The sequence below is a fragment of the Arachis stenosperma genome, chromosome 6 (assembly GCF_014773155.1).
Source record: "Arachis stenosperma cultivar V10309 chromosome 6, arast.V10309.gnm1.PFL2, whole genome shotgun sequence".
Taxonomy (NCBI): Eukaryota; Viridiplantae; Streptophyta; class Magnoliopsida; order Fabales; family Fabaceae; genus Arachis; species Arachis stenosperma.
Window position 1 is genome coordinate 76993537 of NC_080382.1, and position 26098 is coordinate 77019634.

Sequence of the window (26098 nt, forward strand, 5' to 3'; positions counted from 1 at the left end):
AGGCGTCACACCGGATACAGGCCACAGATCCTGAGATTTCTATCCAGTCAGATCCTCCTCTGCAGTAGACAGATCCTCATACCCTCATCCAGTCTGCAGCTCCTCATACCACCACCACAGAGACTCCGGCTACCCATCCTTCCAGTGATGACACCCCTTCACACCCTGCTTGAGTGAGCATCGGGGACGATGCTTTATTTTAAGTGTGGGGAGGTTGCCATCTCTGGCGTATTTTTTGGTGAACCACTACAGACCCTTCTATTTTATTTTGGCTATTTTTCTGTATTTTTCTCTTTATTTTTATTTTTTCGGTACTTATACATTACTTTTTCATGTATTTATACTCTATTTCTGCATTTTGCACTTTAGTTCATATTTTAGCCATTTAGTTTAGTTTGCAATTCTAACTTATTAGTTATAGAAATTGTGGATTAATTAGTATAGTTTACCCTTTTTAGCATAAGACATCTTAGTTTAAATTGAAAAATATAAAAAGGAAGTAAACTAGAGACTTAAACATAACATAATCAAATCCATACACCTTGTATATATAGCATTACATGTTAGTTAGTTAACAACATTTCATCAAGGAGAAACACTAGAACTTTAAAGCCACCTTAAGTTTTACATTGAGAATAATGGGAATTTTTAACTAAACCTGCATGACATATATGAATGATATATGATTTTTGAGTTAGAGAACACGCAGCCTCTGAGTTTTGAGCTTCATTGTATGGTTACATTTAAGCCATAATATTTTATTCCTGTGTGTTTCGCCCTTCTTATTTATTCTGGTGTTCTTTACTTTGTTTTAATCTATATGTCCGATTATAGAATATAGATACATGCCAAGAAAGTGATTGAGGCCATTGTTTGATTTTAGCTCACTTATCCCAAAAAAAAAAATTAACCTACCTTTTACATCACCCTTGTTAGCCCCTTTGAGCCTTTAAATCCCATCTTGTTTTATAACCACATTACTAGCCTTAAGCAGAAAAACAAAATAAAAATTCCAAGTTGAATCCTTAGTTAGCTTAAGATAGAAATTATATATTGTTTAAGTGTGGGGAAACCTATTAGGAACATGGATGATGAAAAACAGGGTAGAAAGTTGAAAAGAATAAAGATGTTCCAAATTAAGAATTTTTGGGAAACATGCTCATGTGAAATTAAAGTAATTAAATTACCATGTGCATTAAAAAAAATTATTTTATTTGAATAAAGGGGATACAAGAGAATCCCCCAATTGCAAAATGAAAACAATGCATATAGGATAAAAGTTAAAATAAGGCGTGAGCATGTAACATCAAAAGTGGGAAAAATATGGGAAAATAGGTAAAGAAGCTTTACTTAGAAAGTATGTATGTTAAGTGAGATCATAGACTAATTAAGGATTCATTTATTAGCTCACTTAACCTTATACATATACCCCTACCTTTACCTTGACCCCATTACAACCTTAATTAAAGACCTCATGATTTTTGGTATGTCTATATTCTATAATTGTTGATTGGTTAGATGAAGAACAAAGTTGTAGAAAGTAAGGATTAAAAGAAGAATAGAGTGATTAACCCAATAAACACTGAGTGACTAGAGAGTAACACAATATCCAGTGAGGGTTCAATAGCTCATTAACATATATCTCTGCTTAAATTATTAATTGTCTTGCAAGTTTATAAAATGTTTTTCTCTCCCATCTCAATTGTAAAGGCACCTTATCACTATCTAAGGCTTGGCTATATATATATATATATTCCTTGAGAATGGGAATTAACTTAACTATATGTAAGCTTTATATACAAGTGAGTAACAAATTAGAATTGCATGATGCATCATTCATTTAGTTAGTTGCATTTAGATTAGATTAGATTGCATTGCATGACATTCCACCACTTTAACCTTAATTTTTACCTTGGATTTAGCATGAGGACATGCTATTGTTTAAGTGTGGGGAGGTTGATAAACCTATATTTTATGATATATTCTGTACTTAATTTGAGTGATTTATTCAATCATTTACTCACTTATTCATGTAAATTGCATGGTTTTACTTTCCCTTCCTTATTATGTGATATTTGTGAAAAACTTGTTTCCTATGCTTTGAAATTAATTATTTTAATTACCCTTAAAGGATGGAAAGGAAACATACAAAAATAGAAGGAAAGTGGGAGAAAAATTCAATTCTCATCACAATTGATAAGGATAACTAGGATAGGACTTCCATTTCTCATACCTTGCCAAGAGTTTATTTTACACTCATTTATTTAGTTTACTTGTCATTTATCATATCTGCTCCTCATTCTCAAAACGCCCGATTTACAAAACTCATAACCAATAATAAGAACATACCTCCCTGCAATTCCTTGAAAAGACGACCCGAGGTTTAAATACTTCGGTTATCAATTTATTTAGGGGTTTGTTACTTGTGACAACCAAAACGTTTGTACGAAGGGATTTCTGTTGGTTCAGAATCTATACTTACAATGCGACTTTATAAAATTCTTTACTAGAAAAAATCCTAACATCAAGACCATAATAGAATATATCCAGAATGGTCCACTTTGAAAGCATGTCAGAAGGACACCTTTTGGTCATCTGTTTGTATCTTTCCCAAGCTTCATAGAGCGATTCACCATCTTTTTGTTTGAAAGTCTAAACATCCACCCTAAGCTTGCTCAGCTTTTGAGGAGGAAAGAACTTAGCCAAGAAGGCCGCGACCAGCTTATCCCAAGAATCCAGGCTATCTTTAGGTTGTGAGTCCAACCATGTTCTAGCTCTGTCTCTTACAGCAAAAGGAAAAAGCAGATCTGCAAGAACTCAGTTAAAAATTGGTAGGGATCTTCTGATGGAAGTCCATGGAACTTGCAGTTCTGTTGCAGTAGAGCAACTAGTTGAGGTTTCAGCTCAAAATTGTTTGCTCCAATGGCAGGGATTGAGATGCTTCTTCCATCAAACATGGAAGTAGGTGTAGTGTAATAACCAAGCATCCTCCTTGCATTATTATTTTCGGCTGCCATCTCCTCTTCTTTTTCGAAAGTTTATGTAAGGTTGTCTCTGGATTGTTGTAATTTAGCTTCTCTTAGTTTTTTCTTCAGAGTCCTATCAGGTTTAGGATCTGCTTCAACAAAAATGTTTTTGTCCTTGCTCCTGCTCATATGAAAAAGAAGGGAACAGCAAATAATAGTAGAGATCCTCTTTACCACAGTAGAGAGATTCCTTTATGTTAGTAGACAAAAAAGGGAATGTAAGAAGGAAAAGGTAAGAATCCAAACACAAGGGTGAAGATAGGTTCAGATTCTTGAGATGAAGAGAAGTGTTAGTAAATAAATAAATAAGTAGAATAGGATGAGAGAAGGAGAAATTCGAAAATAAATTTTGAAAAAGAGTTAGTGATTTTCGAAAATTAAGAGAAGAAATAAAATTAAAATTAAAATTTGAAACAATTAATTAATTAAAACAAATTTTAAAAAAGGAGGGAGAAATTTTCGAAAATTAGAGAAAGGAAAGTAGTTAGGTGGTTTTGAAAAAGATAAGAAACAAACAAAAAGTGAATTAGTTAATTGAAAAAGATTTGAAAATCAATTTTGAGAATATAAGAAGTTAGAAAAGATATTTTGAAATCAAAAATTTTTTTAATAAGATATTATTTGAAAAGATATGATTAAAAAGATATAGTTGAAAAAGAATTAAATTTTAAAATTTAAAATTAATTATTTGACTAACAAGAAACTAAAAGATATGATTCTAGAATTTAAAGATTGAACCTTTCTTAACAAGAAAGTAACAAACTTCAAATTTTTTAACCAATCACATTAATTGTTAGTAAAGTTTCGAAAATTATGAGATAAAATTAAGAAAAAGATTTTGAAAATTAATTTTTAAAATTTTCGAAAAAATAGTAAAAAAAATGAAAAAGATTTGATTTTTGAAAAAGTTTTGAAAAGATAAGATTTTTTAAAATTGAAATTTTGACTTGACTAACAAGAAATAACTAATTTTAAAAATTTTTGACTAAGTCAACCCAAAATTTTGAAAATTATGAGTAAAACAAGGAAAAGATATTTTTTTTATTTTTGAATTTTTAATGATGACAGAGAAAAACATAAAAAATGACTCACAACATGAAAATTATGAATCAAAACACATGATGCATGCAAGAACACTATGAATGTCAAGATGAACACCAAGAACACTTTGAAGATCAAGATAAATATCAAGACTTATTTTTATTTTTGAAAAATTTTCAAGAAAAGAAAAACATGCAAGACACCAAATTTAGAAATTTTCAATGCTTAGACACTATGAATGCAAAAATGCATATGAAAACAACAAAAAACACAAAACAAGAAAACATCAAGATCAAACAAGAAGACTTACCAAGAACAACTTGAGGATCATGAAGAACACTATGAATGCATGAATTTTCGAAAAATGCATAAATTTTAAAAATATGCAATTGACACCAAACATAAAACATGACACAAGACTCAAACAAGAATCACAAAATATTTTTGAAATTTTTTTATTTTATAATTTTTTTTTGGATTTTATTTTGTATTTTTTTTTCGAAATTTTATTAGGAAGAAGAAAATAAGAAATTCAAAATTTTTAATAAAAATCCCAAGAATCTTTCAATGTTAGCCTAAAGCTCCGATCCAAGGGTTGGACATGGCTTAATAGCCAGCCAGCTTTAGGATATAAATCAGACATACAACAGCTGATATTTCAATTAACTTGCCTCTATGCTGATGATTGGAAGCCTCAGTACAAAAGAATTAAACATGGCTTTACAACCAGCCAGGCTTCAACATGCTTCATGAAACACTAGAATTCATTCTTAAAAATTTAGAATAATTTTCGAAAACAAAAGGAAAAAAAAAATTTTTTGAAAGATTTTTGAGAAATTTTTGAAAATAAAACAAAAAGAAAATTACCTAATCTGAGTAACAAGATGAACCGTCAGTTGTCCAAACTCGAACAATCCCCGGCAACGGCGCCAAAAACTTGGTAGGCAAAATTGTGATTTCTGATAATGGCATTCATGTTCGTTCTCTCCCTGGTAATGGTGCCAAAAACTTGGTGCATGATACCATGGTCCAATCATAACTTCACAATTTCGCAAAACTAACCAGCAAGTGCATTGGGTCATCCAAGTAAAAAACCTTACGTGAGTAAAGGTCGATTCCACGGAGATTGTTGGTATGGAGCAAGCTATGGTTATCTTGTAAATCTCAGTTAGGCGGATAATAAATGATTATGGAGTTTTCGAATAATAATAATAAATAAACAGAAAATAAAGATAGAAATACTTACGTAAATCATTAGTGGGAATTTCAGATAGGCGTATGAAGATGCTGTGCTCCTTTTGAATCTCTGCTTTCCTACTGCCTTCATCCAATCCTTTTTACTCCTTTCCATGGCAAGCTGTATGTAGGGCATCACCGTTGTCAATGGCTACATCCCATCCTCTCAGTGAAAAAGGTCCAAATGCTCTATCACGGCACGGCTAATCATCTATCGGTTCTCGATCATGTCGTAATAGAATCCATTGATTCTTTTGCGTTTGTCATCACGCCCAACAATCGCGGGTTTGAAGCTCGTCACAGTCATTCAATCCCTGAATTCTACTCGAAATACCACAGACAAGGTTTAGACTTTCCGGATTCTCATGAATGCCGCTATCAATTCTAGCTTATACCACGAAGATTCTGATTAAGGAATCCAAGAGAATGCGCTCGGTCTAAGGTAGAACGGAGGTGGTTGTCAGTCACACGTTCATAGGTGAGAATGATGATGAGTGTCCCAGATCATCACATTCATCATGGTGAAGTGCAGCGAATATCTTAGAACAGGAATAAACTGAATTGAATAGAAAATAGTAGTAATTGCATTAAAACTCGAGGTATAGGAGAGCTCCACACCCTTAATCTATGGTGTGTAGAAACTCCACCGTTGAAAATACATAAGTGATGAAAGTCCAGGCATGGCCGAATGGCCAGCCCGCAAAACGTGATCACAAGATCAAAATTACAATCCAGGATGTCTAATACAATAATAAAATGTCTTATTTATACTAGACTACCTACTAGGGTTTACAAAAGTAAGTAATTGATGCAGAAATCTACTTCCGGGGCCCACTTGGTGTGTGCTTGGGCTGAGCTTGAGCTTTACACGTGTAGAGGCTTCTTTTAGAGTCGAACGCCAAGTTGTAACATGTTTTTGACGTTCAACTCTGGTTCGTGAGGTGTTTCTGGCGTTTGACTCCAGAATGCAGCATGGAACTGGCATTGAGCGCCAGTTTACGTCATCTAATCTCAAATAAAGTATGGATTATTATATATTGCTGGAAAGCTCTGGATGTCTACTTTCCAAAGCCGTTGAGAGCGCGCCATTTGGAGTTCTGTAGCTCCTGAAAATATATTTCGGGTGCAGGGAGGTCAGAATCCAACAGCATCAGCAGTCCTTTGTCAGCCTTCTTATCAGAGTTTTGCTCAGGTCCCTCAATTTCAGCCAGAAAATACCTGAAATTACAGAAAAATACACAAACTCATAGTAAAGTCCAGAAATGTGAATTTAGCATAAAAACTAATGAAAACATCCCTAAAAGTATCTAGATCCTACTAAAAATTACCTAAAAACAATGCCAAAAAGCGTATAAATTATCCGCTCATCAAGGAGCTCTGTAGTGTCTCGATGAATTAATGCAATTATTTCTGTTTTCCATTCAAACACGCTTGTTCCTATCTAAGATGTTCATTTGTGCTTCACTATGAAGAAGGTGATGATCTGTGATACTCATCACCTTCCTCAATCCATGAACGTGTGCCTGACAATCACCTCCGTTCTATATTAGATTGAATGAGTATCTCTTAGATTCCTTAATCAAAATCTTCGTGGTATAAGCTAGAATCCATTGGCGGCATCCTTGAAAATCTGGAAGGTCTAAACCTTGTCTGTGGTATTCCAAGTAGGATTCAAGGATTAGATGACTTTGACGAGCTTCAAACTCGTGAGTGTTGGGCGTAGTGACAGACGCAAAAGGATCAATGGATCTTATTCCGACATGATCGAGAACCGACAGATGATTAGCCGTGCTGTGACGGAGCATTTGGACCATTTTCACTGAGAGGATGGGAAGTACCCATTGACAACGGTGATGCCCTACATACAGCTTGCCATGGAAGGAGCCTTGTATTTATGAAAGTGAGAAAGCATTATGTTGCAGAAATTCAGAGGACAAAGCATCTCCAAAACTCCAACATATTCCCCATTGTTGCATAACAATTATTTATTTTATGCCCTATTAATTCTTTTTACAATCGAAATTAAAGAACCCTATTGGTATCCTGACTAAGAATAATAAGATAACCATAGCTTGCTTCAAGCCAACAATCTCCGTGGTATTTAACCCTTACTCACGTAAGGTATTACTTGGATGACCTAGTGCACTTGCTGGTTAGTTGTGCAGAATTACACAGTGTGAAGCAATTTTCGTGCACCAAGAAGCACACTAACTGTTTGATACTTTGCATCAACCAAATTTAACTTACCCATCCTTCTTCCAAAGAGGGTGATAATCCTTGTTTTAGACTGTGTTTTGTGTTGTGTATGACAGGGAGGACAGTGCTAGGCTCTTATATCAACCCCAATCTTGGGAATTGTGGGAGTAGCATCTTGAAACCCACCATACATGCAAACAATTTTGAGCTCAAACCACAGCTAATCACTCTTGTTCAGAATAACTGTTCATTAGGAGGAAATGCTCAAGAAGATCCAAATCAACATCTAACCACATTTTTTAGAATCTGTGATACAGTGAAGGCTAATGGTGTTCACCTTGACACCTATAAACTGCTTTTGCTCTCTTTTTCTCTCAGGGATAAGGCATCTAAGTGACTAGAATCCTTTCCAAAGGAGAGTTTGACAACTTGAGAAGAAGTGGTGAATAAGTTCTTTGCAAAATTCTACCCTCCCCAAAGAGTTAACAAGTTGAGGGCTGAGGTATAAACATTTAGATAACAAGATGGGGAGACTCTCTATGAAGCTTTGGGGGAGATACAAAGAGTTGACAAGAAGGTGCCCTTCGGATATGTTCAATGAGTGGGTACAGCTGCATATTTTCTATGAAGGATTGTCTCAAGAATCAAATAAGGTTTTAAATCACTCTTCAGGAGGCTCTCTCAATAACAAGAAGACAATTGAAGAGGCCATAGACATCATAGAAACTTTGGCTAATAATGAGTATTTATATGCCTCCGATAGGAACTCAAGAAGGGGAGTAATGGAGCTAAACCACATGGATGCTCTGCTGGCTCAAAACAAGGTGATCACAGCCCAACTAGCAGCCTTAACCAAGCAAATGGAGAAGAATCAAGTCTTAGCAATCAACACTCAAGCACCTATGCAAGAAGGAGATAGCCCAGAAGTTGAATGTGAATGGGAGCAGGCCATCTATGTGAACAATTCATCTAGACAACCATATGATCCCAATACTAAAATATACCACCCAGGTTGGAAGAACCACCCAAATTTCGGGTGGGAAAACCAACAAAACCACACCCAAGACCACAAACCATACCACTCTAACTAGTACAACAACCCCAACCATCAATCTAATAATCATAGACCCTACCACAACTCACATAGTGCCCCCTATCACTCTAACAAACAATCACACAGCAACCATTCTTAAAATATCTCAACCCTAACCCCACAACCATGTGATGACAGTGGAAATTTTGCAAGATTGGAAACTATGATGGCACAAATGGCAGGGGCTATTGCCACTGTTACAGAGAGACAATTACAAACTGAAAAAAAGATAGATTCAATCTAAGAGGAGGCCAGATCCAACATAAAGAACCAAGGGACAGCAATCACAAAACTAGAATCACAATTTGGATATTTATCCAAGCAGATACCAATGTCCACAAATGCATTTGAAAGTGATTCCATGACTAACCCAAGAGGGGAATACAAGGCCATCACACTAAGAAGTGGGAAGGTGGTGAAAGAGATATCTTTAAGCCACAATTTGAAAAATGAAGAGGCTGCAAAGGACTCAGAAATCAAGAAGGAATGAGAGACACATACTCCAGCTCCACCAAAGCAAGTCTTGAAGCCTTATGTACCAAAAGCACCCTACCCACAAAGGCTGAGAAAATATGGGAAGGACAGCCAATTTTCTATATTCTTGGAGATTTTTAAGAGGCTTCAAATCAACATCCCTTTTACTCAGGCACTAGAGCAAATGCCACTCTATGCCAAGTTCCTAAAAGAGGTCATGACTAAGAAAAGAAACTGGGGAGAAAAGGAAATCGTGGTGCTCACAGAGGAATGTAGTGCCATTATACAAAAGAAGCTTCCCCAGAAGATGAAGGATCTAGGGAGCTTTCAAATCCCCTGCACCATAGGGGGTATTAGCATTGAAAAAGAATTATGTGATTTGGGAGCTAGCATCAACCTTATGTCCTTGGCCATGATGAAGAGAATGAGAATTGAAGAAGCCAAACCAACAAGAATGGCACTTCAACTAGCTTATAGGACATTCAAGTTTTCCCATGGAGTGGTGGAAGACTTGTTAGTTAAGGTGGGAGAGTTCATTTTCCCATCTATTTTTGTGGTGCTTAACATGGTGGAAGAGTCTAATGCACTAATCATACAAGGGAGACCATTCTTGGCAACAGCTGGGGCTATAATTGATGTGTAAAAGGGAGAATTGGTCCTAAGACTGCATGAAGAACAGATGGTATTCAATGTTTTCACTGCAATGAGCTACCCAAAGGAGTCCATTGGTGAATGCATGATGGTAGACACAATGGAGAAGCTGGTTCAAGGAGTCCTAAAAGAAGAACAATGTGAATAAGCAATAGAGCAAAGTCAACAAACATCATGTGGTGAACTACCATAAGAAATCATAGAAGGCTCAATCATGCTAGACAAGGCAAACAAAGAGAAGGTGGAAGCACCAAAGAAGGAGATGAAAACTCTGCCCCCAAGCTTGAAATATGCTTACTTGGGGAGCAATGACACATATCCAGTAATCATCAACTCAAGTTTGAGTGAAGAACAAGAAGAGAAGCTCATTAATGTGTTGAGGCAATACAAGGATGCCATAGGGTGGACACTTTCAGATTTAAAGGGGATTATCCCTTCAATGTGCATGCATAAAATCCTTCTTGAGGAGGATGCCAAGCCTTTAATACAGCCACAACGAAGATTGAATCCAACAATGAAGGAAGTGGTACAAAAAAAATACTGAAGTTGTGGCATGCAGGAGTGATTCACCCAATCTCAGACAGTCTTTAGGTGAGCCCTGTTCATGTAGTTCGCAAGAAGGAAGGAATCACAGTTGTGCCAAATAAAAGAAATACCAACAAGAACAGTGATTGGATGGCGCATGTGTATAGACTCAATGAAGCCACAAGGAATGACCATTTTCCTCTACCATTCATGGATCAAATGTTGGAGAGGCTTGCTGGACATGAGTACTATTGTTTCTTGGATGGACACTCAGGCTACAACTAGATTATAGTGGATCCTAAAGACCAAGAGAAGACTTCTTTCACTTGCCCTTATGGTGTCTTTGCATATAGACGCATGCCCTTTGGGTTGTGCAATGCACCTGCCACATTCCAAAGATGCATGCTATCCATTTCTTCTGATATAATTTAGAGGTTTATTGAGGTTTTCATGGATGATTTTTCAGTGTTTGTTGACTCCTTTCCTAATTGCTTACACCATCTTGCCCTGGTGCTTAAGAGATGCTAAGAGACTAACCTAGTTTTGAACTGGCAAAAATGTTATTTTATAGTTAACGAAGATGTAGTCCTTGGCCAGAAAATCTCTAAGTAAGGCATAGAAGTAGATAGAGCCAAGGTGGAAGTGATTAAAAAATTACCCCCACCTTGAAATGTCAAAGCAATTAGGAGTATCTTGGGACATGCTGGGTTCTATAGAAGGTTCATTAGAGACTTTTCAAAGATTGCCAAACCTTTAAGTAACTTGCTTGTCTCTAATGTACCATTTATCCTTGATAGAGAATGTATGCAAGCTTTGGATGAGATTAAAAGTAAGCTCTCCTCTGCACCTATTATAGCATCACCTAGCTGGGACTTACCTTTTGAATCAATGTGTGATGCATCAGATTTTGCTATTGGTGCTGTCTTGGGGCAAAGGAGAGACAAGCTAGTGCATGTCATCTATTATGCTAGCAAGGTTTTTAATGAAGCCCAAAAGAACTACACCACCATAGAGAAAGAACTCCTTGCTATAGTTTTTGCATTTGATAAATTCAGATCTTACATCATTGTTTCTAAAGTCATTATGTTTATTGACCATGCACTTCTTAAATACTTGTTAACCAAGCAAGAATCCAAGCCTAGATTGATAAGATAGATCTTGTTACTCTAAGAGTTCAACATTGAAATCAAGGATAGAAGTGGAGCAGGGAACAAGGTGGCTGACCACCTATCAAGGATGCCACACGAAGGGGATGAAGCATATAGCCCTGGGTGAATGAAAGCTTCCTGAATGAAAATTTGATGATGATTCAAGAGGCTCCATGGTTCGTAGACATAGCCAGCATCAAGGCCATTTGAGAGCTACACTCCAACATCAACAAACACTTGAAAAGGAAGCTCATCAATGATGCCAAGCATTACATTTGGGATGAGCACTGCCGATTCAAGATGTGTGCTGATGGGATTCTACGAAGATGCGTCTCTCATGAGGAAGGACAAGAGGTCCTTTGGCATTGCCATGGATCCATCTGTGGAGGATATTTTAGTGGACAAAGGACTGCAGCCAAAGTGTTGCAATGTGGATTCTTTTGGCCTACAATCTTCAAAGATGCAAAGGAGTTTGTGACAAAGTGCAATGAGTGTCAAAGAGCTGGTAACCCACCCAAGAAGAATGAAATGCCACAGAGATTCAACATGGAATTAGAGTTGTTTGATGTTTGGGGGATTGATTTCATGGGACCATTTCCACATTCATACCCAAACAATTACATATTGGTGGATGTGGACTACGTGTCCAAGAGACACAAATTAAATGCTATTTAACTAGAGGAAAGTGAAGCAAGTTTTGATCTCTAATGGAATTGTGTAACTGAATTTTCAGGAAAGGTAGGACCTACATGACATTGTTCACTCATCAAGTCAAGGAGTCAAAGTGTACTTCACACTTTGGAACTCAAAAACCTGAAGAAAGATGAACAGTTTGGGGATTAGTACTTCTTCCCACGCTGGGCGCCACTTCCAAGTGTGAAAGTTTAAAATTTTTGCCAATTCACACCTTCTAGATTTTTCCTTCCCTCCTCTATATAATGCACTAACCCAGCCCTCTTCTCCGCATTACAAACCTCCCATCTCTCATCCAAAACCCCCACTTTTCCCCTATCTACTTCCTAGTTTTCTTTCTTTCTTTCATGCTTTCTTGATTGGGATAATCAAGTCCTAAGTTTGGTGTTGATGTAAACCGTTGCTTTGCTTTCTTTCTTTATCCTTTCATCACTCTTTAAACCCTCTCATCATAACCAAATGGCACCACCAAAAGCCACCGGTTCAAAGAAAAGAAAGAATAAGGAAGCTTTCTCTGGCTCTTCAAGCTATAATGAATTCAAGTTCCTTTCATTCTTCCACCAAAATCTGTTTTATGGGTGGGTGAATGAGAGGCAAATAATCCCTGAAGTTGGTTTCCAACTAGGGAGGGATGAACATAGGGGGATCACCATTGAGATCAATAACTGGGGCTGGGCTATCCTATGCAACCCACTAAAGAAGGTGGTGGAAAGCCTAGTATGGGAATTTTACGCAAATGCCGTGCCACAACTGGGATAACCATATGACTACCAAAGCTATGTGAGGGGGAATAACATTGATTATAGCCCTGCAAGTTTGGAGAGGATGCTAGAGGTGAGGCGCACAAGCTCCACCAGAAGTTATGAAGAAAGGGAGAAGCAACTTGATATGGGATTTGAAGAAATCTTAAATGAGATTTGTGTTCTCAATGTCCAGTGGATTATTGACAAAGATGGAAGGCCAAACCAGTTGAGAAGCAGAGACTTATGCCCTCAAGTTAGAGGGTGGCTAGATTTTGTGAGGAGATCCCTTAACCCCACCTCGTACACTTTGGAGGTAACTTTGGAATGGGCTGTACTAATTTATAGCATAATGAAAGGGGAAAACAATATTCATAGGCTGTTGAAGAGCACCAAAGATAGCACAAGACTTGCCTTCCAAAGCATCATTTAGTGACTGTGTGATGAGGTTGGAGTGGAGATGGTAATAGATGAAACATTGGTTGAGCAAGATAAACCAATCACTACCAAGAAAATGGAGAAAGTGGTGGCCATCAACCCACTACAAAGAGCCAGGAAACATAGGGCTCATGTGCAAGAGCCACAAGGGCCACCACAACAAGAAGAAGCTTATGTTCAAGTACCATATCCACAGCTGCCAGCACCAATTCCACAATTTCAAGCACAATTTCTGGAAGGCTTTAACTGGGAAGAAATGCAAGGGAACATCCACCAAATGCAAGGGAACATCAATAATATGCAACAAGACATCACTCAACTTAGGGAGTAAGAAAAACAATGGGAGCAAATGCAAGAGAGTATCCAGCAACTCCAAGGGAGTGTGGAGTATATGAAATAGCAACAAGGACAGTTCCATTGGGGAGAAATGCAAGGTAGCCTCAACAAGATCATGGAGCAACAACAAGTACAACAGAGAAACCTTGCTGAATTTAGGTCCGTCTTTGAGGCTAGGACCACATCAAGGAAACAGTATGACTTAAACACACAAGCGAAGCTGAATCACTTGTGTAATGTGGTAGCCACTCTCAACCCCAATTATCCAACATTCATGCTAGGAATAGAAGAGTTGAGTGCTAGGATGAAAGAGATATTAGCCAAGCACAAGATCAAGGAAGGGAGTGAGATCTAGACTTGTTTTCTAGTCTCTTTGATCCCCTGAGATCTTCAATTTCTTTTCTGAATTTCACAATTGAGTTAAATTTTGTTTCTGTGTTGATCAAGTGAGCAATTGAGCTCTTGGCTTTCCTTCTGCTTTTATTATTTCATTAAAATTGTCAAGTGCTCTTTGAGATTTGAGAATTGATCTTGCTGGTTTATTTTTTTTTTGCTACAATTTCCTTCTCTATAATTTTTACTTTCTGCTCCTAATGCTCTCAATTTACTTTCCTGCACGTGCATTCCCCTACACTTTACATTTGAGCCACTGTGATCTGAATTTACTTTTCATGCAATTTTAATTTCCCTGCTATTGTTCTAATCTTTGATCTACTGCTTTCCTTTAATTTCTAGCACCCACCCCCCTTTACATTTCATGCAATTACATTTCTTGTCATTTAAGATTCTATCAATTTACATTTCTTTCTCTTTAAGCTTCTATCCACTTTACTTTCTAAAATTTTACAATTCATTGCTCTTTACATTCTGTTGATCAACTTCACACAATTCACTCAATGTTAGCTTGACTAAACTAATCACCCACTAAAGTTGCTTGATCCATCAATCCCTGTGGGATCGACCTCACTCACGTGAGTTATTACTATTTGATGCGACCCGGTACACTTGCCGGTGAGTTTTGTGTTGGATCATTTTCCACACATCAAGTTTTTGGCACCGTTGCCGGGGATTGATTAGATCAACAATGATTAAGTGGGTGAGAAGTCTAGATTAAGAATTTTCTTTATTTTTGTTCTCTGTTTTAAATTGAAACCAAGGTGTTTGTGTTTTTGCCTCACTAAGCAAATCTCATCTGATACATGAATTTCAACTTTCAATGGTGTTGTGTTTTACAAAACTGAGATGGAGTCCAACTCATCTTATGATCAAACAAATTTTATGGGATATTACTCACCATCACCAATCTCTAATGGTGGTTGGGAATATCACCAAGAAAATACAAATTCTAAGCACTCCAATCCATGGAGATTTGCTTCAGAAACACAAGATGAGCAAGAGAATCATATGGGATACCAACCACCACCACAAAATGATTCATATCATTATCCTCATGGTGGATGGGAGTATCACCAAGGAATGAAAGAGCATGAATACCTCCCAGAGCTACAAAGTGACTCCCACTGTGATGATAGTTACATAAACTGTGGCTGGGAAGGGAATCTCAAGGATTCATGTTCCATTCATCAAGAAACATCTTCCCTGGAGTATACTCTCAATAAAGTCATGAAAAATTATCCACCCTCACTTCCCAGTTTCTCATTTGAAAGTTCTTCATCACTTGATTATGCCTCAACACAAAGTTTCCTCCAAAATCCATACAAGTCATCCTACCAACCACAAAATTCATCCCATAACTCACAAAACTCATTCCACACCCCTCAACACAACTTCACCACAACAAGCCAATGCCAAGCCATTGAAATACATAGACAACTCGTGAAAAGACACACACAATCCCAATCCAAGAAAGAAATCCTCTTCAAGAAGATGAATGAGCCCTTAGAGCAAACAAGGAAGAACTTAAAACCATCAAACAGAGAGGATGAAGACTAATTTGTGGGTGAGGAAGTGAAAAAGCAAGATAAGGAAGCCTCTGTGTCAAGTAAAATTTCAATAAAAAATGAGGTGGTGGAGGTATTTGAACCTGAACTTGCATATTCACAGAAGCCACTTGAGATGATAAAGGAACATGAAAGCTCACAACCCCCACAAACCTCCGTGAACCAAAGATGCTCAACACTGATTGAAAGATATGAAGAGGAGATGAAGACATCATGGGAAGAAGAACAAACCTCTTCTATGAAAGTGCTATTAAAACAAATGTTGAGTGTAAAAGAGGAAGTGGAAGAACAAGAAAGTGAGGAGGACAATCAAGGACGTCCAAACTCAAGTGAAGCAGAGAAGTGCAAAGAGGAAAAACTCATGGAACCACCAATGCAAGAGGCTCTTGATGAAGAAATTACCCCAAAAATCACACAGCAACCATGTCTTGACATCCAAGAAGTGAAGGCAATTAACAAAAGTACCAAGAAGAGGATTGTGACCAAGATACCAAGGACAACATTCAAGAGAAAGTCAACTACAAACAATCCTTCCCCTGATCAAGCAAGCAAGCTCAATCAAGCCATGAACAAAAGGAGGCTTGCTGAGAGGAAACCAAGAAAGGGGACAATAGCTGAAACTTCTCCCCCCTTGAGGTCATTTCTCTTAACAAATTGGAAGAAGAGGAAGAAAGTGAATAACAACATGTCAAGCTAATGACACTAAAGGAGTGCTTGTTGGGAGGCAACCCAACCTTGGGTAACATTTTATTTCTTTGTCTAGTTCATTTTCTCTGTCTGTTTAGCTCAAATTCAATAAATTGGCATATGGTCACATTCTACGTTAAATTGTTTTTAATCTTTTTGGATGATTGTGTCAAATAAAAAAAATGAAAGTGTCACACCAAGATTCTATGTTTGGTGTGCCAATTATTTCTATGCAATTTATTCAGGCAACACTACTTGTCTGCATGATCATAATGCCTCTGCAGTTTTATTTTTCTCTTTTGATTTGACACTTTTTCCATTCTACTTGCTTTAGTCATTTTTTTTTCTGTTTTTATGCTTTCATTTAGTTTGGTTCTTAACTATTTTTATTAATACATCACCAAGACATCCTTATTCATGACAGATTCTTCATTTGGTGATCGTATTTAACATATAACAGTTTCTTTTGTTTAGTTTTAGTTCAAATAAATTGATATATGGTTGAATTCTAAGTTTGGTGTTGCTATGAAACAAAATTTTCCTCCAATCTTTACTAGATACTTGCATCAATTTCAAGTGAAAGTGTCACACTAAGTTTGGTGTGCCACTTATCTTTTATGCAATATATCATGCACACCCTCTTATTTGTGCAACCATAATGTCTCTGTTTCTCTGTGCCTTCACTGTTATTTTTCATTTTTGCTTGCTTGAAACACATGTGTTACTAACATTTCATTGTGTAAGACATTCATGATCTATCTTAGCCCCATAGCCACTGTTCTAATTATTACTTGAGGATGAACAAGCATGCTGAGTTTGGCAAGGGAAGAGAAGAATGGAAGGAAAAGGATAACGGTAGAGAAGATGAATTACAAGGTTGTAAAGTTCCTTTTCCTCTCATTTGTTTTTAGCACTCTAAATTGCATGATTGTCTTATTATCTTCTCTGTATGCATGTGTGGTATGAATAAGCATAGCCTGAATTTTGATTTGCAACATGTTGCTGTGACATTATGACTACCAACTTGAATTTTGTAAAGTTCAAAGAAGTAAATTATCATGATCATAAACAAACAAGGAATTAAAGAAGAACTTAGCATGTGCATACAAGTATTGGAAAGCTAGTATGATTGATTGTGGCTCAATTGCATTAGATTTTATTTAATTGAAGTTTTCATCTAGGACATTTTGTGAAATCTTTTGAAATCATGAAAACCTTGAAAAAAAGCAAAAAAGGGCAAGAAAAGAAAAAAGGAAAGAATGAGAAAGTTGAAGGCTCTGAGTACCAATGACAATTCTATTGTTAAGTACTTATGGTGTTTATGTATCAAGCCAAATGCTTGAAAACAAAACACTTAGAAGTCAAGGCTAGGCTCAAGTGCAAAAGCACTCCCTCAAAGCTCAAGGATCTGAGCATCAATGATTAGAGAGTCAAGAAAAGAAAAAAAATGAGCTTAATGAAGTCCTCTAATTCAAATGCTTGTGGTGCTTATGTATCAAGTGGTAATACTTGAAAACAAAGCATTTAGAATCGTAGCTTTGTTATTAACTCATGGGGCAAAGCACCCAAAAGGAGAAACTAATAAGAAAAAAAATCAAAAGCTTGTTTCAAGGAAGAATTATAAGGAAAAGATTTCATAAATTGAGCTAGATAGAAGCATCAATCATTTACATTTCTTTTGTGATTGTAGCATACATAGAAAACTAGCTTGCCATGAACATTAACTTGCTATTCTTCTCACCTTGGATTGTCAATCTTTATTGCATGATTCTTTTCTTGCTTGGGGACAAGCAAGGTTTAAGTTTGGTGTTGTGATGACATGTCACCATGTCATATTTTTCTATGCTTTTTCATACAAGAAATTGATGAATTGTGCTTAAATATTGAATGCTTTTGTGCTTAAATGGTATATTTCCTTGATCTTTTAATTTTATAAATCTTGTAGGAAATAAGAAGAAAAAAGAAGCAAAGAAGCACAAAATAAGCTAAAAAGGAGAAAAAAGAGCTTTGGGGGCACACTTTGAAGTTGGAGCACACTTCGGAGCCTTACGCCACGCTTTTAAAAGCGTGGCCCATGACCAAATTAAGGAAGAAAAGCATGGCCCAAGGGAAGAAAAGCGTGTCTCACAACAAGGAGCAAAGGCACAAAGCTCTTGCCAAGAGCCTATAGCTCTTGCCAAGAGCTTTACTTCAAAAAGCAAGGTAAAACTCAAAGCAAAGCTCTTGCCTAAAGCTCTTGCCAAGAGCTTTCTCCAAGAGCTTTTTCAGGCTTCTTCAAGAAAAAATCAAGGAAAATGAGCTTGGAAGCAAAATTTTTGCTAGTTAAAATCTGGGCGCTCACAGCATGACCATGCCTCCTTCAAAGGGCTATAACTTGAGCTACAGATGTCCGATTGATGAGCTTCTAGTTGTGTTGGAAAGCTGACATTCAGAGCTTTCCAACGATATATGGAAATTCATATTTGGCCTAGAATTGAGGCACGAGTGAAAAGCAACTTTAAGAGCCAAAAACAAGCGAAAATGAATCAAGGTGCTTCCACCAAGATTTGAAGAGGTATACCAAGGGAAGCAAGGAAGTAGCGCTACTCATGTGCCAAGGAAAATGGCCAGCAAGTGCTTCACCCAAGGCTTGAACCATGGACCTCAAGGACAAGCAAAGCTCTTGCCAAGAGCTTAAAGCTCTTACGAAGAGCTTTGTTCTCTTGTCACAAGGAAGGAATGTGTGCACACTTTGGCAAGGAAGGGATCCAAAGCTCTTGGCCAAAGCTCTTGCCAAGAGCCGAGCCTTGCCCTGGGAGCAACACCCATGGTCCAAATTCAACCAAAAAATCTAATTTAATTCAATTCTTCACCAAATTAAAAAGCCAACCGGATCCACTCTTCAAATAAAAAGCAAGCAAGGCCCACTGACTCAAAGGCTCAAGAACAAGCTAGAATTAGGATTTTCATTTTAATTGTAATTTCATTTTCATTGGGTAAAGCCTATAAAAAGGCATTTGTTTCATTTCATCAGGTAGCTCCATTAGAAGGAGGCTAGCTCCAATAGGGAGTTTTGCACTCTTTAGCTTTCATTTTGCTTTCTCTCTTAGTTTTCTTTTCTGTTTTGAAATTTTGGATTGAGATTGGAAGGAATTCTGTTTCCCTCTTGGTCTAAGATTTCTCTTGGTTGTTCTTATGCATAATTTCAGAGAATTGAGAATGGAATCTGAGTTTTCATTTATTGCTTTCATCTTTAATCTTCCTGCATCTTGTTCTCTGTTGGATCAAGGAAGGGAGTGAGAGCTAGACTTGTTTTCTAGTCTCTTTGATCCCCTGAGATCTTCAATTTTTTTCTGAATTTCACAATTGAGTTAAATTTTATTTCAGTCTTGATCAAGTGAGCAATTGAGCTGTTGGCTTTCCTTCTGTTTTTACTGTTTCATTGAAATTGTCAAATGCTCTTTTAGATTTGAGAATTGATCTTGCTGGTTTACTTTTTTTGCTACAATTTCCTTCTCTGTAATTTTTACTTTCTGCTCCTAATGCTCTCAATTTACTTTCCTGCACGTGCGTTCCCCTGCACTTTACATTTGAGCCACTGTGATCTAAATTTACTTTTCATGCAATTTTAATTTCCCTGCTATTGTTCTAATCTTTGATCTACTGCTTTCCTTTAATTTCCATTGATGTGTGGAAAACGATCCAACACAAAACTCACCGGCAAGTGTACCGGGTCGCATCAAGTAATAATAACTCACATGAGTGAGGTCGATCCCACAGGGATTGAAGGATTGAGCAATTTTAGTTTAGTGGTCGATTTAGTCAAGCGAATCAAGTTTTGATTGAGTGATTTGTGTTTAACAGGAAATAAATGACAGTAAATGTAAAGGGGGAAGGGAAAAGTGCAGTAAATTGAAGAACAGAATTGTAAATTTGCAGAATCTTAAAGAGCAAGAAAATAAATGACTGAAACTTAAAGTGCAAGAAACTTAAATTGCAGTAACTTAAATGGCAAGAAAGATAAATGGCTTGAATATAAAAGGGAATTGAGGAATGGGATTGCAAGATCTAAACAAAGAAGAAGTAAATTGCAGCAATTGATTGAGCATAATTTAAATCAGAAGCAATTAGCATTCAAACAGAAAGAAAATAAAATGTAGTAAAGGTTCACAGAAGAACCCAAAATGAATTGTGATCTCAGGACCCAAGGGCTTAGGTAGCAGAGCCTAAAACCCAATTTCCTTCCCAGATCTGAATTTACTAAGCAATTATCAGAAAATTAAAGAAGAAGTAATAGAAGAACAGAATTGGAATTGAATTATGCAGAAGACAAAGTGCAAAGAGTTTGAATGGGAATTGGGATAGAATTTCCCCAATTTCACACACCCAAAACTCAGAAACAGAAGAGTAGAATTGCCCAAGAGAAATGAGGAAGGAGATCAGTCAATTCTCCCTTGATCCTCTTAGTGCTCGGACAAGTCTCTCAAGAAAGCTCAAAGAAAATGAAATTCAAAAGCCAAGGTAAAAGTCTAAGTGGTCAAAAGTAAAGTAAAAGCTAAAGGTAGCTAAAAGGGTCCTAATTACATCAAACTATCTCCTATTTATACACTTTCTATTCTTGGATAATGGGATTTGGATGGGCTTTTGAATTGGTGAAGAAATGAATTCAAATGAATTTTTAATTTGAATTTTGGCCCAAATAGTCACTCCCAGGAGGCTGCCCTGCCCTTATGGAGGGCAGGGCAGAAAATTAATGCTTGGTGCTAGCAATTGGTGCGGCCATGGTGCGTGTTGGTGCGAGTCTGATGCGAGTTTGGTGCGCCCTTGGTGCGCCAGAGGGTACCCTGCCCGCGCCAAGGGCAGGGCAGAAAAGTTGATGCGCCAGATTTGAGGAGTTGCGCGCGTTGGTGCTGCCAGAAAGAAATTTGGTGCGCCAGGAAGCAAATTGGTGCGCCAGGATGCGCGTTGGTGCGTGGAACGCTGCCCTGCCCGCGCCAAGGGCAGGGCAGGAAAGCTTTGGTGCGCCAGGGGAGGAGCGTTGCGCGCCAGATGCTGCTAGGACGAGAGTTTGGTGCGCCAGATTTCAAAGTTGGTGCGCCAAAATTTTGTGTGTGGTGCGCCAGTCCAATTGCTGCCCTGCCCGCGCCAAGGGCAGGGCAAGGTCCTTTCCTTCATGGCCCGTGTTCGAAACTGGGAGGAGGCAAACACGCTACATTTCTTTCTTGGCTTCTTGGCACGGCAATCACCCTTAGTCCTTGGCTTCCTCATGGTCCCTTGTTCGAACCTTGTAGCATGCATGGGTGACCTTTTTTTCTTGATTTCTTTCCTTGAAGTGCCCGATTCTGCCCTCCACAAGGGCAGGGCAGAGTTTGCTTTCTCTTGGTCCCAAGGCACCATTTTGTGCTCTGCCCTTGTAGTGGGCAGGGCAGAGTTGCCTATTCTTGTTTGGTTCTCTATGTTGCCCTCCTAGATGGCAGTCTGCCCTTGTGGAGGGCAATGTTGCTTCCCCCATTGCAATGTGGCACGCTTCTCTCCTCTTTGGCCACGCTTTCCTTTTCTTGTGTTACGCTTCTTAGGCCACGCTTTTCATTTTCTTTTCTTTTCTTCACCTACAATAAACCAAAACAACCACTCAAAGTATCACTAAATTCAAGAGGCTTATAAATCAATTAAAATGCAATTAAAATTAGCTTAAACCTCATGATTTAACATTAATTTCATAGTGGTTGCTTGATTTAGAGAAGTTATGCATTTTCACTCCAAATCACTTACTTAGGATGCAAGAAAGTGCATAAATGCTAACAAAACAAGTGAAATTAGCTTGAAAAATGGGTATATGATGACTTGTCATCACAACACCAAACTTAAACCTTGCTTGTCCCCAAGCAAGCATCAAAACTAAGAGTAAATGAAATGAGTAAGAAAAGAATGAATATCCTTATTATGCAGATAGCAGAACTTGATCCATGGGGCATTTATGCAGACAATGACAACTCATTTATTGTTGCTGCTGCATAATACACATTTTGCATCAAAGGTTTGCTAAACCTGCTGTTATAAGACTCACCTTTTGATTACTCCCTTGCTAACTCTTCTTGGCTTATAATGCTTTAACAAGCTTATTATTCTTTTAGAGGTTGGGTGTCAAATGCTGCAGCATAGCCTTTGGCTTTATTTTATTTTCTTTTGCTCAACATCTTTCCACCACAGACACATGGCTCACTAATTCTTCCTAGGATCATTGATGCCCAGCATCTCTTTGGATCACTAAGTGCTTTGTATCTAAGTTGCTCTTTATTGTGGATTTTCAATTGGCCATCCCAAATCAGTTGATCTAAGTGACCGGGTTTCAAAATACCCCTTAGAATTTACTCATCCAAGTAGATCTCAGTACAAGAACACCACAGGCATTTGTCCTAAGGTCCAAGCCATTGGTGTCCAACCTTTATTCTTTGTTTTTCTTGCCATTTTGGCTTTTTCTTTCTTCCTTTTCTTTCTGTTTTTGTTACCAAGGGTTGTTTCATTCTTGATAGGAGTTTTTGTAACAGCAAGCTAACTCACAATTGGATGAGAATGATATTATGCAATACTTATTTCATGAGTCATGCATTTAATCAAACACATATGCCACCACCAACTTCCATTCATACTTATGCAACATTGGATATTTTACTTTTCAATTCAAACCAAACTCTTTTATTTAGGCATATGGGAAACAAAGCAATTTTCAAGCTAAGTGATGGATACAAGCATTATGCAGATTCAGCATTTTTAACAAGCTATTTCACTTGCAACTAGATGAACACTTTAGCAAGACATACAATGGTTCCCATGTTCAAAACAACACACAGCAGCAAAGATTAAGTTTAGATACAACCTTTGAAGTTGCAGCTCTTTTGATTTTTCTCCTTCTGTTGTGTTCCCTTTGAGTTGCATAGTGTCTTCAATTGTTGATTCATGTCCTGCATAATCCTCAAAGTTGCTTGCTTCTCAAGCCCTTAATTATATGGTTAGTTTGTATGAACTGAGTGTGGTTTCAGGATTTGTTTTGGTGTGTGAACACCAAACTTAATTGTTTTGCCACTGTCTCAGATGTACCAAGTTAACCATATTTGAAACCATGTATCCTTGCTAAAGGTTAATGGAATTAAAGCTAGAAAACAATTTAACAGTTGAATAATGTGGTTGATTGCTTGGAACTAGAGTCATGCAAGAGGTGAGAATGTATTAAATGATATTTTTGGTGGAACACCAAACTTAGAAATTTTCATTCTCTCTCAAATTGTTTTGGTGTGCAACACCAAACTTAGCTCCTTGCATTCCACACCAATTATTCAACACTTTTATTGAAAAGCTATGAAACGAAACTACCTCAGGTTGGGTTGCCTCCCAACAAGCGCTCTTTTATTGTCATTAGCTTGACATCTTCGTTTTTGTTTATCATGGAGGTCGAAAATCACAGTGCCTTAGCTTGTCTGTCTTCACTATGAACTTCCTTCCGGTTTCCTCTTTGATGACTTCTATAGATTCTTGTGGAAGGATCTTAGTCACAGTGTAGTGATCATACAACTGTGGGGATACCTTCATGGTTTGACTATTGATCATCACTTGATCCCCTAGTGAAAACCTTCCAGTGGGGATTTTCTGCTTGTCTTTAGTTCTCTCCTCTGTCTCTCTTTGAAGGAATTCTCTGTTGTGTTTTTCTTGGCTGGTACATCCTTTCTCATTGTCTTCTATGATCCTTTTCCATCCTTCCTTCCTTGTAGCATCTTCGTTATTGGTTGGTTTATCTTCACTGGTTTTGAAGAAAGTATTTGGTTTCTTCTCACCCATTTCTGCAAAGTGCTTTGCCAATTGAGCTATCTGCTCCTCAATTCCTCTCATTAACATCTCTTGGTTCCTCGTTGTTTCCTCTTGATGTTTCATCATTCTTTCCATTAGGATCTCCAAGTTTGTGATTCTCTGGGAGTCTTGTAGGGTCGGTGGGTTATGACATGTTGAAGGTAGGAAGGGTGAGCGTGGTGGCGGCATGTAGTGGTTGTTATTGCTGTAATGGTGTTTTTGATGGTTTATGAAGTTCGGGTTGTTGTAATGGAATTCTCTTGGTCTGTGATTTTGGTACTCACTCCTTCTCCAGTTGAGATGGGTTTGGGAGTGTCTGTATTGTGGGTATTGGCTTTGGGTGGTCTTGGTGGGTGGGAGATGTTGATTGGTTGTGGTCATGGAATTGTCCTGGCGGAAACTTCCTTGTTCTTGATGTTGAGGCTCCCTCATTCTCAGATAAGAGTGAGGTCTCCATGGTGGAAATTTGGCATTCACTGCAGCAGACAACTCTATGTTTTGCTGTGGTTGATGGTGCATTTGTTTGTTTTGGTCCTTGAACGCATTCACCCCTTCAATAATTGCCACTTCTTTTTCTGAGATTGCATTCTGTGGTTTCTCAGATGGATGTTGGTTGTTGACTCCTTTGTCATTGAAGTCTGTAATTCCTTGAGCATTTGTTGTTGCTTTGAGTAGGCCATCTGAGAAGTAGTCCACTGCTATTCTTGTTTCTGGGGTCAATCCTTCATAGAAAGCTCGGAAGCCCACTTTGTCAGTTGCTTTCTTGTATCTTTCCCAAGCCTTGAAGAGTGGTTCTTCGTCCCCTTGTGTGAATAGATGTCCCTCTTCTTTCAGCTGGATGATCTGTATGGATGAGGTAAATTTGGCTAGAAATTTGGTGACCAAATCATCCCAACTAGTGATACTTCCTTGGGGAAAAGTTTCAAACCATTGTGCAGCTTCACCCTTTAATGAGAAAGGGAATAACAGGATCTTGTAAGTGTCTTGATCTGGACCATCAGTTTTGACCGCATTGCAAGTTCTCAGGAAAGTAGATATATGCTGTTGAGGATCCTCTGATGGATTTCCATCATAAGAACAATTGTTCTTGATGAGTGCAATGAGTGGTGGCTTCATGTCATGATCCCCTTTGTCTGTAGAAACTTGATTTCCTATGATATGCAAACAATCAGGATGACCAAACAACAACACGCTTGAGAATTAAGTGCAATTATTTGAGAAAAATTGTTAGTGAGTTAATAGAGGCAATTTCTCAAACAGTTAGTGTGTTAGTAAGAGTTAGAATAACAGAAAAAGAAAAGTGCTTAATCTAGATCTCCACTTCACTTAATCATTGTAAATCTATTTCAATCCCCGGCAACGGCGCCAAAAACTTGATGTGTGGAAAACGATCCAACACAAAACTCACCGGCAAGTGTACCGGGTCGCATCAAGTAATAATAACTCACATGAGTGAGGTCGATCCCACAGGGATTGAAGGATTGAGCAATTTTAGTTTAGTGGTCGATTTAGTCAAGCGAATCAAGTTTTGATTGAGTGATTTGTGTTTAACAGGAAATAAATGACAGTAAATGTAAAGGGGGAAGGGAAAAGTGCAGTAAATTGAAGAACAGAATTGTAAATTTGCAGAATCTTAAAGAGCAAGAAAATAAATGACTGAAACTTAAAGTGCAAAAAACTTAAATTGCAGTAACTTAAATGGCAAGAAAGATAAATGGCTTGAATATAAAAGGGAATTGAGGAATGGGATTGCAAGATCTAAACAAAGAAGAAGTAAATTGCAGCAATTGATTGAGCAGAATTTAAATCAGAAGCAATTAGCATTCAAACAGAAAGAAAATAAAATGCAGTAAAGGTTCACAGAAGAACCCAAAATGAATTGTGATCTCAGGACCCAAGGGCTTAGGTAGCAGAGCCTAAAACCCAATTTCCTTCCCATATCTGAATTTACTAAGCAATTGTCAGAAAATTAAAGAAGAAGTAATAGAAGAACAGAATTGGAATTGAATTATGCAGAAGACAAAGTGCAAAG

General features: G+C 37.7%; 1 protein-coding gene across 1 annotated transcript; it reads left to right on the top strand.

The window, feature by feature from the left end:
• The first annotated feature begins 9250 nt into the window (after positions 1-9250).
• On the top strand, positions 9251-9709 carry LOC130934211 (uncharacterized). The gene has a single exon (XM_057863798.1). The coding sequence runs from the start codon at positions 9251-9253 to the stop codon at positions 9707-9709; it is 459 nt and encodes a 152-aa protein (XP_057719781.1).
• Positions 9710-26098: the final 16389 nt, after the last annotated feature.

What these genes read in the sequence shown, in the direction of transcription:
- LOC130934211 (XM_057863798.1), top strand. Translation starts at nt 9,251, where the DNA reads ATGCCACTCTATGCCAAGTTCCTAAAAGAGGTCATGACTAAGAAAAGA.